This window comes from Lolium perenne, chromosome 2 (genome assembly GCF_019359855.2).
Source record: "Lolium perenne isolate Kyuss_39 chromosome 2, Kyuss_2.0, whole genome shotgun sequence".
Lineage (NCBI taxonomy): Eukaryota > Viridiplantae > Streptophyta > Magnoliopsida > Poales > Poaceae > Lolium > Lolium perenne.
The window spans coordinates 74989791-75006587 of record NC_067245.2 but is presented as its reverse complement, the minus strand read 5'-3'; the positions used below and the strand labels follow the sequence as shown (position 1 = coordinate 75006587).

The 16797-nt window shown below is 49.3% G+C and overlaps 1 protein-coding gene across 2 annotated transcripts; it reads right to left on the bottom strand.

Annotated features, from left to right (window-relative positions):
* Positions 1 to 1357: 1357 nt before the first annotated feature.
* LOC127332974 (MEIOTIC F-BOX protein MOF-like) lies at positions 1358 to 4659 on the bottom strand. Of its 2 annotated transcripts, XM_051359283.2 has the most exons (6): positions 4356 to 4659; positions 3089 to 4226; positions 2492 to 2647; positions 2217 to 2403; positions 1990 to 2042; positions 1358 to 1540 (listed from the first exon to the last, which is right to left on the bottom strand). In XM_051359283.2, exons 2-5 carry the CDS (start codon positions 4106 to 4108, stop codon positions 2014 to 2016), a joined length of 1392 nt encoding a protein of 463 aa, XP_051215243.1. In that variant the 5' UTR covers positions 4109 to 4226; positions 4356 to 4659; the 3' UTR covers positions 1358 to 1540; positions 1990 to 2013. The 2 variants fall into 2 exon arrangements, with proteins under 2 accessions (XP_051215243.1, XP_051215244.1); XM_051359284.2 differs by lacking the exon at positions 1358 to 1540 and having other exon boundaries at positions 1844 to 2042.
* Between the last annotated feature and the right edge of the window lie 12138 nt (positions 4660 to 16797).

Here is a 16797-nt window from a genome sequence, read left to right as displayed (position 1 = left end):
CCACGCGTGGGAGGGGCACCTCCTCCACCAGGCGGGGTACCCCTGCCCGCCGGACACAAGGCCTCCCGGCGGCGGGTGGCGGCTAAGTGCTGGTGGCGTGCCAATCCCGCCGCCGCCCCAGGGCCACGCCCTCGACGTCGCCATCGAGGAGGCTCGGATGGCGATGATGGAGGAAGAACGCGCCGATCCGCGCCACCACCCCGAGAACTACACGCGTTGGAACTCCTTCCTCCGGCGGTGGGAGCGGGAACTGGCGTCCTACGACGGCCCGCCACCTCCGCCTCCGCGCAACAACGCCGCGGGTCGCCGGCGTTGGTGGAGCGCGCCGAATAGGACGCTCCATAACGTCCTCGAGCACATCGAGGGCGGCAACTCCCTGGTGCTCACGATGCCCCCTCCATCGAGGGCATCGACCAGCCGCCGCCGGGGAAACAACTGGCAGCCACGGCGCATGGCTGCCAGCTCGTCGTCTTCCGACACGGCGTCGAGGTCGCTCTCCAGGTCGGCGCCATCCTTGGCGCCGGTGAAAAAGGAGCCGGCTTCCCCGCCGAGCCACCGCACGTGCGGCGGCAGCGGCATCGTCATCCGCGAGCCTTCGACGACACAAGGACGGCTCCGCCCGAAGCGCGAACACGACACCTCCGGCGAGCGGAAGCGCAAGCCGGCGAAGGTGACGGTGGAGGAGGCCGAAAGCGCCGAGGACGCCACCATCCTCGAGGCCGTCATCGCGAGGTCCCTCCAGGACCTCGTCCCCGCTGAGAACGCCATGCCGCTCGACCAGGCCAAGGAGAGGTGGAGCGGCAGGCGAGGCTCCTCCAGGACGTCGCTCGCTACCGCCGGCCTGCGACTCCTCCATCCGGAGCCGCCGTCCCCGTCGTCAACCTCGAAGCCTCCGACGACGACCTGTACAAGCCATCGCCGTCCCCGCCTCGCACCAGTGGCCGGTGGGGAGACGCCGACCAAGGCAGCAGCCAGGCGGCTTCGGCGCCGCCGCAGTTCGACGACGACGGCTCCGACGACGATGGCGGCGACTACACGGTGTTCTACCGCCATTTCGGCATGTAGAGCGCCGTGTTTTTATATTTACAGTTGTATTCCCCTAGCCGAATTTGAAATATAGTCGAATTCGGTCTCTATGTATGAACTTGGCCCTCTATATAGTAAATATCATTAAATTTAGTCTAAATTCGACCATTTTATGCCGTAGTAATTTAGATCGCTGTCTTCGCCTGAGATCGCGACTGGGAAACTACTCCTCCCCACGCCAAATTTACGTCCAATCCGGACGTAAATTTCCCCGGATTTCGGCGTGATAATAAAAAGTGTGTTTCCCCTCAAAAAGATAAATTAATCTCTAACTTTTATAACTAGGATAATAATAATACCATGGTAACATCATTTTCATAGTACTTGTCTAAGTACGAAATTAATGTTGACTATATATACTCATGTTAACTCGTCACATGAGAAAAACAATCTTGACTTTTTATGGGTTTCATGTAGCCACACAGCCCACGCATGGTTCAGACTTCAGAGATACCTGCATGGACTAACATTTTGTCATTAAGATAGCCTTCCACTGTTCAAAATTCTATGGTACACACCAAATGATCAGAATCCCTATATAACTTCCCCATATCAAAATACCCTGGCATTTTTTTACCGTGAGCAGTCCAATTTAGTTTTATTTTATCAATAATTTATTTGTACTTGTTCAGTTTGGGTTTAATCAAATTGTACTGAAAGGTTTGTCATAACAGACATTCTTGGCAAATTACATTTCCATAGCATTTGTAGATGTATTAGTAAAAAAAGGGAAAACTATAACTTTAGACAACGTGCGGACAAAGATACCAAATATTTTGATATGTTGGTAGTTTCTTGTTCCTCAAATCTGTGTTAAGTACAAAGTGATGATTTACATCATAAGATAGGACTTGTAATCCTTACAGTCAATAAAAAGCTATGTAATCAGATGTAAGATCTTACCGCCAAAACTGCATGTTCTACTCATCAGCCCCATCTTAAGGCCAATGATTTGCCTGGTTGAAGTGTGAGGAAGCGAATAAGTTTACACTGTATAAATTCTGATCAAGCTCCAAAAACAAACTGACTCACATTGCAAATATAACAATATTTTGTGGCTTTAGTGTCATTTAACCAAAATAATAATAATGAAAGACTTGTGTGAGATAAGGTAAGAATACATGACTCACAAGTTTGGCGAGTCGGACGGTGATAGACAGATATCTTTTCCATGGCTATGCCATTAGCCACGAAGAAATGTGCTAACACATGAACTCTTTCATCATCCTTGGGACATTTTATCTTGACCGTCACAAGGTTTTTGCAAACAAATGACCTACCCTCTGGTTTGATATCGTCTTCTATTTCCTCATGATCCTTGTCGCAGAACAAAATGAATGTCATGAAATAGGTCCAAACTAAATAATCACAGCTCAATATAAAGGCAGTATAAGAATGCCCATACCACTTTAAGTTTAAGAAAAAGCCTCTCCAGATTTGGAGCATGCTGTAGGAACAAGACTAATGGACGGAAGTCATCAGCCATACACCATTCACCAAGGGTTAACACCTTCAGGTTGCTAAAAATTGGGCACATTTCCATTTCCCTATTCAGAATTAACTTCATATGGTACACAGAAGTGAATTTGTTCAGTCCAAGGGAAAGAATAATAACACTGTGAAGGTACAAGCAATTAGACATTTGTGTGGAAGTGAGTGTTTGCTTCTGGTTAAGTTGCTAAGAGGATGATATCGTGAGACTGTAGACATGCTGATAAGGATACACCATTGGAAAAGAAAAATGATAACAAAAATGCTCCTAGCAAGCTACTCATATTACATGCACTTTGGTTATACAATCTTATTATATATTACGAAAAGCTAGAATTATTTCCCATAACTTAGCAGGTCATTTGTTGTGACTATGAGTATGTAACCAGCTGTTGGTATTAGAGTGGAAAAAAATGCCCAAGATGTCCAGTAAAAAAGGATTTTGTGAAGTACAAATTTTTTCTGCAAATAAAATAGCCGACAAATATCAGGAACAGATTCATATTTATACCTCTCCGACATCAGCTATCAGCTCCAAACTTGTAGCATTTGAAAGGCTGCGGATAACATTTTGGCCACCTAAAACTTCATCACCATAGAATTCTTCACTCAAGTTGCTATCAGCATCACTATCATCATCTGATTCAGGGTCACTGCCGCTGTCACACTCAAATACTTCTGGATCGGGTTCTATGTACCTGTCTTCAAACTTATCATGCAAGAAAGAGTCCTTGAGCGTGATGGTGGCCGTGGCCAGAGACCCCATGTTTTCGAATGAGGGAGCATGGTGGTATGGATTGACACAGCACAGCGATACGAGGTTTGGAGCAGTGATGGAGAGGTGTGTCCTGATCCTGCAGTCGACCATGGTCAAACTGATAAGTGAGGCAGATGATATCTGGGGGGCATCCAAGTGGCATCCCTTGAGCTCCAGGACTTCCAAAGAGGGGCACTGAGAACAGAGCTGCCTTAGTGTCCTGTCGTACAACATTGTACCCGATAGGTGCAGGTGTTTGAGGTGGCGGGAGATGAGGGGCACGGACTCAAGGTCAGATAAGTCATCCTGCCTTGGATGTTGACTAAGCTGGATAAAGCGAGCCCCCCGGTTTATGGCAGCACGGATCCACATCTCGACATCCGTAGAGCAGTAATCCTCCCCGTCCTCGTCGTATTTGGGGCTGTACGGGAGGGTAGGAGTACCGTTAAGGTCGGCGGTGGACAGGAGCCGGAGTGTGTGCAGCGGCGCAGACACCTCGCGCAGGAGCAAGAAGTGGTTGGCGAACCTGGTGAGTCGCAGAGGGAGCTGGCGGTGACGGTGTTTGCAACAGACCCGGAGGTCGACGCAGGGCGCGGAAGCCCAGAGGTTGCGCCAGCGGCGCGAGAGCACGCAGGTGCGAGCCACCTCCCACGCCCTCAGGAACGACATGACCTTGTGGAGGAGGTCGTCCGGGAGGGCACTGAGACGGTCATGGCCGGCAGCAGTAGCAGCATCTCCCTCGACGGCGTCAACTTTGTTTTTCTTGCGGGACATTTCGTCGAACAGATGGCCTGCGCTATGGCTTTAGATGGTCGCAGCAAATATGATACGACGAAATTACTCGAAAATTTTGCAGGGGGGTCGAGAACGCGATGGGAGGAACGGATCGGACCTACACGAGGATTAGACGAAGTTGCGGTGAGTTCTTATGCTTCAAGTGCAATCCCGCCGATAGCGGCGGCATCTACGTTTGGAATAAATTGTTGCCCCAGAAGTAAATTGCGAGGGAAACGTAGAATACCTTGAGAAAACCACAAATCTCGACTGTGATCTCGCCGAACGTCCAGCCGAATCGGGTAGGGTTACATTGGGGTTGGCGGCGGGTGTCGAAGCAGAGAGAAAAGGCGGAGGTGGCGCGGCTGTTGTAGAGGTCTTCACACGCCACACAGTGATCCAGCTGCCACGACGCCTCAAATCCTCGGACGGAGATTATGGCGGCGGCGGAGTGGCCATCGTGGGCGCAAACGAGTGCGGCGTGGCCAGCGAGGGTCGTGCGTGCGTGCGTGCTATTCGGTTGGCCGGTCGGCTGGCTGATCGGTGGAGGAAATTTTGGTTCTGAAATTTTCAATAGGGCCGGCTGATTGGTCACACTAAGGGCATCTCCATGAGCATCTCCAACCCTGCGACCTAAACGGATACGCTAAACCTTCCGTTTTAGGATATTTAGATGGCCGCGCGACACTCGGACACCAGCGCGTTCACGTGTTCATTTGGATCGCACGATACGTCCAACGCGCGAACGCATCGCAATGTTAAAATAAAAAAGAAATAAATATAAAAAGAAAAAAAACAAATTAAATTTAAACTAGAGTTCATTAAACTTAGTCCTATTTTGAGCAATTTTTACACAAAAGAAAGTCCTATATGGGATTTAAACTAAAAAAAAGCGGAAACCCTAGTCCAGGGTTTGGGACGCGCTGCGCCACCCTACTCCCAGTAGTACTCGTCGTCGTTGCCGTCGATGAGGACGACACCCCCCACCGGCGACGCGTTGTTCCGGCTGGACACGCCGGAGGGCGCCGGGGACTCCGACCAGGGCAACCACTACGCCCTTTCCCAGGCGAGTGCGGGTCCGGAGGGCTCGCCGGCCTGCGTAGGCGTGCCACCCGCGCCGCCTCCTTCTGCCGCTGCTCCGCCGCAGCGGCATGTAGCTCTGCCTCGTGCCGGAGCGCAGCCTGGCGCTCCTCCTCCTCCCGGAGCGCGGCCTGGCACGTGGCCTCCTCTTGCCGGCGCGCCATGGCGAGGAACGCCCACGCCTCGGCCTCGGCGTCCTCCTGGGCCTTCTTGGCCATCTCCTCCAGCGCGGAGGCGCGCAGCGTGGAGGCGAGGTGTGGCCATTTGGCCAGCTCCTCGAGGTCGTTCAGCTCGCGGGACGCCGCCAGCGCGGCCTGCAGCTCGGGGTCATCCTCCTCATGGGGCTAGGGCTGGGCCTGTGACGCTTGCGCTGGCGCCGCCGTGGGCTCGTCGAAGTAGAGGCCGCCGAGGCGGCGGCCAGCCCGCCTAGAAGGCGTGCGCGCGAGGCCTCGTCGTCAACGAGGTGAAGCCGTGCGTCGGCGCGCATCGTGCTCCATCTCGAATCACAAGTCCTAGTTGGGACTTGTGTCGCCGTAGACGGGGTCCTCCCGGAGGTCCGACAGCAGCTGCGCGTGGCGCCGCCGGATACCGGAACCCGATCTAAGCTCAGGTGCCAGCCGTGGGGGAGGTGCACGTCGCCCCACGGTATTGGGACGCCGGCCTCCCAGAACATTTGCGCCACCACTACGGCGACGTAGATCCGGTCGCGGATGGGTGTCAGCGGCCCCATATCGAACGCCGCCGGCGCGGTTCGCTGGCTGCTGCCGGCCTCGTGGTCGTTGGTGAACGGCTCGAACTCTCGTTCTAGGGCCATGGCGGCGCGGAAGGTCGAGCTCATGCGACCGGAGTGGAGAGTGGAGACTGGATAGGGATAATCCCCCTCCCCCAGTCCACATTTAATAGGACTGGGGCACCGACAGGTGGGCTTGACACGCGGACCAGGCGGACACACGAGGATGCCGCGTGCCATCCTCGGCCACGCAAACCTAGCCCAGATTTGGGCCAGGTTTGGGTCGTCCCGGACACCGCGGCCATCCGCATTTGCGATGCATGGCCGCGTTGGGCCGCGGTTTTGTCCGGTTTGACCCATCCGGACGCGTGGGCGCGGGATGGGTCGCCGCGTTGGACATGCCCTGAGGGCGGCCTATGGTGACACAACATACAATTGTATGGTGTAGTACACACGTCGCTGACATATAACACAAGTGAAACACCGTTCCACTCATATTACATCCCTCAGAGTGGTAATAGAAACATATGCGAGTCCAATGTATGTCTATAGAAGGATACATGAACTGTTTACAGAAGATCAACACAGCCTCCTACTTTACAGTGAGGTAAAATTTCAAATAAAGTTCCAGAAGAACGACTCGTAGTCTAACTTATTGCTAACTCAAGCTTAAGAGCTACTTGGCTTGCTATAGAACTCTAGCTACTTAGCTGCTAGGATTAGGGAAAGGTTCCCTTCTCTTACTAGTCTAAGTTTCCACTCTAGTTGCTGTAGAAGTTGACTTCATTGACTTCTTTGCTTGTGTCGTTGCCTAATCAACGGTGCCTCGGAGGAGGGATCCTCACGAGGGGGAGAAGAAGTAGGGGCCATAGGGCGGAGTGCACACGGGACGGTGGTACGCGATTTACCCAGCTTCGGAACACCTGCACAATGACAGGGCCTACTGCTGCTTGTCTAGAATTATCTGGGCGCTTTCGCGATGTTACAATGAGTTGTGGTTGTGCCTCTAGGGCTCCCGGGATCCGGCTTATAAAGGCTCACGGATCTAGGGTTTACATGGAGAGTCCTAGCCGGATTACAGGTTGCCTAACTACGGTACAATGTCTTGCCGTGCACGTCAAGGATCTGCCTTCCCTTATACGTCGTACCAGATCCGGGTTCCTAATGGGCCTCCATGGATCCGGGTTCCTCCAAAGGTCGGTCGGATCCGGCTTCCCTCTCCTGGGCCAGACTTCATCCTTCAGGATCAACAGCAACTGGGCCGCCCGATGGGCCACATGCCACATCACCATCTATGGGCCACCCGGGCTTGCCGGATCTAGGCACTGTCGATGGTACACCCATGAAGTATACCCACAACAGTAGCCCCCAGAGTTCTCCGAGTTTCACCTCCTGTTTCCGCCTTGCTAACGTCTTATGGTTTCCGGCAATATTGGTAACGCGGAGAAACTTGAAGAACTCCAACTTCACATTTTCTTCTTTCCCAACTTTTAGTCGGAAAATCTCCCCATCCTACGGGACTTCATCCATCGACAGTACATGACATGTCTCCGGGTTACTCCCCTGCCTGCGAACGAGAATTGCTTATCTTCACGCAACTACCCGGAATCTTAAAAGACTCAAACGGCTCCGCCATTTCTGGCACCATTTTCGCGCGATTTGAGCGGTAAATCATCCTTAGCCATTTTTACCGCTTAGGGTTTCGACACGTGTCACGCATCCTACGGTGCGATGCTTGCGTTCCGACCACAGGATGCGGAGCACGAATCTCCTCCCACGGCCTATAAATATCCACCGTCGACCCCTAGTTCCTCATTCACCCCCTTTCTACCTCTCTGCGAAGCGTCGCCCTCGAGCTCCCTCTCCGCCGTGCCGGAGTCTGCCGAAATCCTGGCGGAGTCTCGCCGGAGCTGCTTCACCACCGCGCAGAGTTCATCTTGTTCTTAACTTCAGTGAGCCACCGTGCAAAAACCTCGTCGCCGGCGACTCCGACCACCGCGGAATCCATTACGGTAAGTTCTCGAGCTTCGTCCTCGCGCCGTAGTTGGTAGGGATGAACTTTAGGATGACGACGTTGGATCCGACTAAGCTATGTTTTCCGCCATTGTTTCTTCTTCAGATGTCTTCTGCGACTCCGCCTCCAACTTCCGAGCCGATCTTGGCAACCCCAATTTCCTCCGCCCCTCCACCCTTTGTCCCAGTTCAGCTGGATCCTTCCAAGGATTCCGGCAAGGATGCCGAGGGGACCTCCGCTAACCCGGAGAAAACCTCCGGGGCGGATCAGGCGGAGCACAACGCGGAAGAAATAGCCGCCAAGAAGTCCAAGGCTCGTCAGCGAGATTCTGAAGCCAAGGGGAAATGGTGGCCCTGCACCACCACCAAGATGGAGCTGAAGAACCTAGAGGCGGAAGGTTTCCTGCGACCCGGATCCTGGTGAATAGTTCCGGGCTCTCTGGCTCCAGCCCCCAGGATGGCGAGATGGTGGTAACCAAGACATTGGTGGAACGCGGCTTCTCTTTTCCGCCATCAGATTTCTTTTCGGAAATCATGAAGGCATATGGGCTCCAGCCCCACAACATATCGCCAAACAGTGTCTTGGCGATCAGCAACCATGTCACTCTCTGCGAGGGCCATCTCCGGGTACCTCCCGAACTTTCTCTTTTTCAATATTATTTCTCCGTCAAGAAGGAGAAGATCCGCCAGACCTCCGAGCTGGCCACTTGTGGATCCATCACTTTCATGCTCCGCCCCGGCCGCGTCTACCCTCCAACCGACCGCCACGAATCCGCGCGGTACTGGTCCGGAGGCTTCTTCTATCTGAAGGACGTCTCCGACCCGGCGGGCGACAGGATGCTTCCGCCATTCAAGAACAGCCCCGCCAGCGAGACTCCGACGTGGACTCGGTTCCCTCACCTCTCCGAGTCGCCTCAGCTGACCCGCGCCGTTAGGCGGATCTGCAAGCTAACGGAGGAGGGCCTGACGGGGAAGGACCTTACCATGTCCTGGTTCACCAAGCGGATCCAACCACTTCAACATCGGGACCGCTTGATGTTCCAATACACGGGGCGCGACGATCCGATGCGCGCCTCCAAGGAAAACCTCTCCGCCGACGCCATCGATAAGAGGATCCGGCTCCTCATCAAGATTCCGCATGAACTTCATGTTCACGTGTGTAACAAGGACATCCACACCGACGGCTCTGGGACCGCGGTATGTTATCTTGACTCAACCATAGATTCCTTTGCAATCAAAATCTTGTCTAAGTGTTGACTCTGTAACTTAGCTCGAAGCCCTCGAGGAAGGTGATCTCAGAACTCTCCTCCGGGTCCCTCAATCGGGCAACACCGATCCGGAAGCCGCATCGGAGGCGGAGGCTCCCGAGGTTCCGCGCCCCTCCAAGAGGAAAAGGGCTGCTCCCTCCAGCCCTGCAGCCAAACGCGCCCGCGAAGTGCTTAGCACCGCGGCTACTCGGAAGGCGGAGGCGGAGAAGAAGGGCCTCAAACTCATCGACACCAGCAACAGAGCTCAACCCGACATCCACCAATTCTTCAAGCCTTCCGGGTAGGTGCTCTATTTCCGAATTCAGATCCTTATGTCATGATGAGCAAGTACATACTTAGTCATTATGCTTTTTCCTTTGCACAACAGAAGTTTCGGAAGCCAGCCCCCCAAGGCCCCAAGAGCCCTCAAGAAGAAGGTCAAGCCATCTCCGGCTTCCATTCCCGTTACACCGGAGGTCGAGGTTCCGCCTAAGGCCTCCTCTGCCACCAAGCCGGATCCCAAGGACGTCATCAACATTGATGACCTTCCTGAAGACCCAGCTGGCCATGGCGATTCCAGCAAGGGCGCATCCTCGTCTGCCCCTCCACCTGAGCAACCAACTGCCACCTCAGCCGAGCCAACGCCAGAGCAATACGAGCAAAAAGTGCAGCTTATCCGTGCGACCGGCACGCCCCAAACTCACCCTGAACTATTTCCGACTCTGCAAAAGGTTCCCCTCTCACAACGCCAGGCGGAAGTCTCCGCCATGATGGACCAGGTGTGGGGGCATGCGAACACGGAAATGTAGGAGCTCTCCGACCTCGAGAGTGATCTCAAGGTCTTCTTTGCTAAGCATAAGAACGTGCGCCAGGTAACACTAGCCCCCAAGCATTGGGTCAGACATTTTTTCCGTGTAACATGTGTTTGCCGATGCTTTCTTCAATATGTACCTTAGGCGGAGATTTAAAATTTTATCTACCCAAGACTTTGAACTCCTCGCCAGCCCCCAGAATTTTGAATATCTAGCTAACTCATGTCTGCTTCTCAGAACACACGGAAGCTGCACGAAGATCTGCGCATTAACGTGCTGGAGCAAATGACGGAGATAGAGGGGCTGCGCCAGAATGCAGAAAATAGCCAAAAGGCTATAAAGCATTTGGAAACCCGCCTAAACGGTAAGAACTCCGGGTTGGATTTGAATTTTGTTATAATCTGTCATGATGCATAATATGTGTGATTTTCCGCCTGCAGAAGAGACTGCCAAGCACTCCACCTTCAACGACATGTCCGCCAAGGTTAAAGTCCTGGAGGCGGAGAACGAATCCCTCAAGGCCTTTATTAAAGAATCCTCCGACAAGGAGAATTTGGCGAGGAAGGAGCTCTCCGAAAAGCATGCCCGCGACATGGCGGAACTCACTGACAAACTGAAGAAGAGCCAACAAAGGGTAACCTCCTTAGTGGCCAAAAATAAGGTTCAGGAAGCGGAGGCGGAGGCTATTGATAAGATGATCTTCCGTAAGCATCCTTTAAGTTGTAATTCCGGCTTCATCATATGTCGCTTTGTTCGCGAAGGAACTGATCCCCAATTTTCATAGCGAGCCTTGGCTTTGAGTGGACCAAGGAGTCAGCCCTCAAGAGGACGGAGGCATACGATGAAGCGCGGAGTTCCATTGATGAGCTGTTCGCAGCATGTCGCGGAATCGCCAAGACCCTGTCTTTGAAGAGAGCCAAGACCACCGTGATCGACACAATGTCAAAGCTGATGAAGCAGGTGCCGGAGTTCATCAAAGACTAGCAAGAGTCTTCTGCTCGCGGAGTTGCCTCCCTTGTCTTAGCCACCTGCAAGGCGCACTTCCCCTCGATGAACTTCACGGATATTGCGCGTGACACTCTCAAGGGTGCCAACATGCTCTCCATTCTCGCGGAGACCCAAGGGTTTGATCAACTATTTGTTAGGCGAGTTAACCACTCGTTCTGGTACCACAAGTATGATCTGCCCAAGGGTTTCTCAGACGCGGAAGACGAAGGGGAAGGCAATCAGGAGTACTACGCGGAAGGCTCCGGGTCGAGCGTTGAGCTGTCCGAAGAAGGCTCTGATGAGGACTCCGACATTGGCTCCGGCGACGGCGATGGCTCCACCTATGTGGAATCTGAGGAGGATCATTCCTCCGAGTAGAAATCCTGTGAAACAATGTTGCATCATTTTGACCCCGGAGTGGGTTTGTAATATAACTTAAATTCTTAAGTAGCTAGGGACGAAACAGTTATGCATGGGCGGAAACAACTTATCCTGCTATCCTTTAATATTATTTGCATGTTTCGTTTTTGTCGGAAAGCAAGTGCTGATTTCGTTGTTTTCCGGCTTGCTCATTTGACCTTCCGCGAGCCGGAAGACCTTTAGCCGGAAACACTCGCCAGCGGCGACGAAGCCCAATGGCAATCCGACAATAACCGCGGAAATAAGCCCCTAGCTTAGGTGCCGGAAATCGCTACTAGGAATCCACGAGTTCGCAACAGAAAACATTTCCATCAGAAAACTTAAGCTTACGCCCTAAAGGACGATTTTTGAAAATCACCACTTTCATACACGCCTAGGCGGAAATATCCAGCTCTGCGGTTTTAGTCGGAAAACATACACGATCGAAAAATGAACTAGTAAAAGAGGTAAAAGACTCAGAGAGTGAACCAAAAGCTTTATTTCATTGATCATGTATAACTATTACAGAGTATATAACTCGGAAAATTATGCTAAGTGTGGAAAGGACGTAGCTGTGCAATGTTCCAAGGGCGATCTGTCTCGTCGTAGATGTCATCCGGATCCTCACGCTTGCGTTTCCGGTACCAGTTAGCAGGTCTGTCCTTTAGCTCCCGGAAATCAATAAGGTAGTATGATCCGCTGTGAAGCACTTTGCTAACGACAAAGGGTCCTTCCCATGGAGATTGCAGCTTATGGTCTTTCACCTGACAAAGGCGGAGGACCAAGTCTCCGGCCATGAAAGAGCGGTTCCGAACACGACGACTGTGATAGTGATACGTCCAATTTGCATCACTATTTTATATCATAATTTGCTGTTATTCATCGATATATTTCATATTTGGACATAATACTTATGTTATTTCATCTATTTTGCATGTTTCATGATTATTGGAGGATCGAGCACTGGAGCCAGGATTCTGCTGGAAAAAGCACCGTCAGAATGCAATATTTCGGAAGATCAACAGCTGATGGAAATTATACCAAAAATCCTATTTTCCAGATGACGAAGGAAGCCACAGAGGGTACCTCACGAAGGGTTACAGCCGCCTCTGCGGGGCGGAGAACACCAGAGAGAAAAGAGCTCTCCGGCGGGCTGAGATCCACCGGGGAAATTCCCTCCGGGAGGGGGAAATCGACGCCATCGCCACCGTCATCGAGCTGGACATCATCTCCATCACCATCATCATCATCTCCACCATCATCACCGCCGTCTCCACCGCTGCACATCGTCACCGCCGTAGCAATTTGGGTTTGATCTTGATTGTTTGATAGGGGAAACTCTCCCGGTATTGATTTCTACTTGTTATTGATGCTATTGAGTGAAACCGTTGAACCAAGGTTTATGTTCAGATTGTTATTTGTCATCATATCACCTCTGATCATGTTCCATATGATGTCTCGTGAGTAGTTCGTTTAGTTCTTGAGGACATGGGTGAAGTCTAAATGTTAGTAGTGAAGTATGGTTGAGTAATATTCAATGTTATGATATTTAAGTTGTGGTGTTATTCTTCTAGTGGTGTCGTATGAACGTCGACTACACAACACTTCACCTTTATGGGCCTAGGGGAATGCATCTTGTACTCGTTTGCCAATTGCGGGGTTGCCGGAGTGACAGAAACCTAAGCCCCCGTTGGTATATCGATGCAGGAGGGATAGCAGGATCTCAGAGTTTAAGGCTGTGGTTAGATTTATTCTTAATTACTTTCTTGTAGTTGCGGATGCTTGCAAGGGGTATAATCACAAGTATGTATTAGTCCTAGGAAGGGTGGTACATTAGCACAGGTTCACCCACACAACACTTATCAAAACAATGAAGATTAATTAGCCGTATGTAGCGAAAGCACTAGACTAAAATCCCGTGTGTCCTCGAGAACGTTTGGTCATTATAAGTAAACAAACCGGCTTGTCCTTTGTGCTAAAAAGGATTGGGCCACTCGCTGCAATTGTTACTCTCGCAGTTTACTTACTCGTACTTTATTCATCTGTTACATCAAAACCCCCTGAATACTTGTCTGTGAGCATTTACAGTGAATCCTTCATCGAAACTGCTTGTCAACACCTTCTGCTCCTCGTTGGGTTCGACACTCTTTCTTATCGAAGATACTACGTTACACCCCCTATACTTGTGGGTCATCAAGACTATTTTCTGGCGCCGTTGCCGGGGAGTGAAGCGCTATTGGTAAGTGGAATTGGTAAGGGAAACTTCTACTGTTTGTGCTGATTTTATTTCTGCCTGCTGCCATAATTCATTATGGAGAGATCTCCTTTTGAATGTTTATTTGGGAAATCTGCTACTACTGCAAAGGTAGTGGATGAGGCGCCAGGTAAGGAAGAGATACCATACAAAATACCTATGAAAATTATTGAACGCGTAGTGGGTAACCGTTATATAGGGGATGGAACTGTCCACCCTGGAGATCATTTACTGTTCTTGCATGAATTATGCGGTTTATTCAAGTGTGCAGGTATTGCTATGGATGAAGTGAGGAAGAAACTATTCTCTATATCGCTGTCTGGTAAAGCGGCGCATTGGTATAAATTACTGGATAATGGGGATTCTCTTGAATGGAATGATATTGTGCCCCGGTTTTATTCTAAGTTCTATCCTCCAAGTGAAATTCACAAGGATCGGAATCGCATATATAATTTTTGGCCTCATGATGGAGAGAGTATCGCCCAAGCTTGGGGGAGATTGAAGTCTTTAATGCTCAAATGCCCCATTCATGAGCTTCCTGGTAATGTTATTATTGATAATTTCTATGCAAGACTTTCTTTTCAAGACAAGACCTTGCTGGATACTTCTTGTTCTGGATCATTCACGCGCAACAAAGAAGAGTTTAAAAGGGACCTTCTCAATCGGATCCAGGAAAATACTGAAGGATGGGAGAACGACAAAGATAGAGAATCAGGTATAAATTATGATTATAAATGCATTGAAGCTTTTATGGATACTGATAAATTTCGTAATATGAGTGCTACTTATGGTCTTGATTTTCAAGTTGCTGCAAATCTTTATAAAGCTTTTGCCTCTCATTATGAATTGCCTAAGAAGAATTTTGATAAGTATCATGAACCGTATAAAGATAAAATTGATTCATCTATTAATAAATGCGTTGTAGTTGAAACTGTTGATCATGTTATTCCTGAAGCTTATATTGAAAAAACTCCCTTCCCTGCTAAAATGAAGGAGTACTCTATTATAAACAGTGCGGTTAATAAAAGTGAAAAGAAACCTGTAGAACCTGAAGAACAAATAAAATTTGAACCTGCTGTTGCAATAGTTAAAGATCTTGTGACTGAAAATGTGGAGGATGGTCATATTATTTTTTGTGAAGATGCTTCTAATATTGTTTCACATCCTAATAAACCCAAACAAGCTAGTGTTCCTATGCTATCTGTTAGAATTGGTGATCATTGTTATTATGGTTTATGTGATATTGGTGCAAGTATTAGTGCTATTCCTTATGAGCTTTACACGGAGATTATGCACGAAATTGGTTCTTGTGAACTTGAAGATATTGATGTGGTTATTCAGCTGGCTAATAGAGAAACTATTTCTCCAATTGGTATTGTTCGAGATGTGGAAGTTCTATGTGGTAAGATTAAATATCCCGCTGACTTTTTGGTACTTGGTTCTGCTGCTAGTGAATATTGTCCTATCATTTTTGGTAGACCTTTTCTAAATACTTGTGGAGCTATTATAGATTGCAAGAAAGAGAAAATTTTGACTAAATTTGCTGGTGAATCTTATGAGTTTAACTTCTCTAAATTTACCAAAACTCCTTATAAAGCTGATTTGCCTAATAATGATTTTAAAATGGAACAGTGTGCATCTATTGTTCTTGTTCCTAATAATCCCTTGCAGCAACATTTGGAGAATAGCGAGAGTGAAGTTTTTAGGAAAGAAAGAGATGAGCTTGATGAAATTTTTCTTCGCCAACCTATTCTTAAGCATGATTTACCGGTGGAAGATCTGGGTACAACACCGCCACCAAAGGAAGATCCTGTCTTTCATTTAAAACCTTTGCCTGATAATCTTAAATATGCTCATATTGATGATAAGAAAATATATCATGTTATTATTAGTTCTAAGCTTACAGAGTTTGAAGAAGAAAGGTTATTGGAAATATTGAAGAAGCACCTGTTATCACCAGAATTTGACCGAGTTAGAGGTGGGCCGCGATCAAGATGGGCTTGAAGAATCTACATGGAAGGAATACATGAATCGGCCTTATATGCAAAGTTTGGGCTAGTTTGCCCGTGTATCTGTAATATAGTAGGATACGTGTCGGTTAGTTAGAGTTTGGCTCGTTGCACCAGCAGGACTGCCGCTGAGTCCCCTTGCACCAGCATCGGACGTGCGTGCCGAGTCTTTGCGGGCCGTCGCTTGGAGGGACCAGGGCCAGCCGCAGTCCTGGGAGCCTCCCGGCTCTACTGTGTTGCCCGTCGCTGCTCGCCGGTGGGTTTCTGACCGCAACAGCACCGAGGAGCTATTGGCTACACTCTTGATGACTTGAAGGGGATTTCTCCCTCTATTTGCCAACACGCCATTAATATGGAAGATGATGCGAAGCCTGTTGTTGAACCTCAGCGTCGTCTAATTCCTAAGATGAAGGATGTGGTAAGGAATGAGGTATTAAGACTCCTTGAAGCTGGTATTATATATCCTATTGCTGATAGTAGATGGGTTAGTCCTGTGCATTGTGTTCCTAAGAAAGGAGGAATGACTGTTGTGCCCAATGATAATGATGAGCTCATACCTCAAAGAGTAGTTGTAGGGTATAGAATGTGCATTGATTATCGGAAAGTTAATAAGGTAAATAAAAAAGATCATTACCCTTTGCCTTTTATTGATCAAATGTTAGAAAGGTTATCTAAAAACACTCATTTTTGTTTTCTAGATGGTTATTCAGGGTTTTCGAAAATTGCTGTTAAAACTAAGGATCAAGAGAAAACCACTTTCACTTGTCCCTATGGAACTTATGCTTATAGACGTATGCCTTTTGGTTTATGTAATGCTCCTGCTACTTTTCAAAGATGCATGTCTGCTATTTTTCATGGCTTTTGCGAGAGTATTGTAGAGGTATTCATGGATGATTTTTCTGTCTATGGGAATTCTTTTGATAATTGCTTGCGGAACCTTGATAAAGTTTTGCAGAGATGTGAAGAAACTAACCTTGTTCTTAATTGGGAGAAATACCACTTTATGGTTAATGAAGGAATTGTATTGGGACATAAAATTTCCGAGAGAGGTATTGAAGTTGATAGAGCTAAAGTTGAAGCAATTGAGAAGATGCCCTATCCTAGGGATGTTAAAGGTATTCGTAGTGTTCTTGGTCATGCTGGGTTTTATAGGAGGTT

Excerpts from the sequence above, each read along its gene's own strand:
- LOC127332974 (XM_051359283.2), bottom strand. The coding sequence starts at position 4,108 with ATGTCCCGCAAGAAAAACAAAGTTGACGCCGTCGAGGGAGATGCTGCT. Across the intron at positions 2,648-3,088 it reads TGATAGCTGATGTCGGAGAG|TTAATTCTGAATAGGGAAAT; the intron begins GTATAAATATGA and ends TACCATATGAAG. Across the intron at positions 2,043-2,216 it reads CCGTCCGACTCGCCAAACTT|GCAAATCATTGGCCTTAAGA; the intron begins GTGAGTCATGTA and ends CACTTCAACCAG.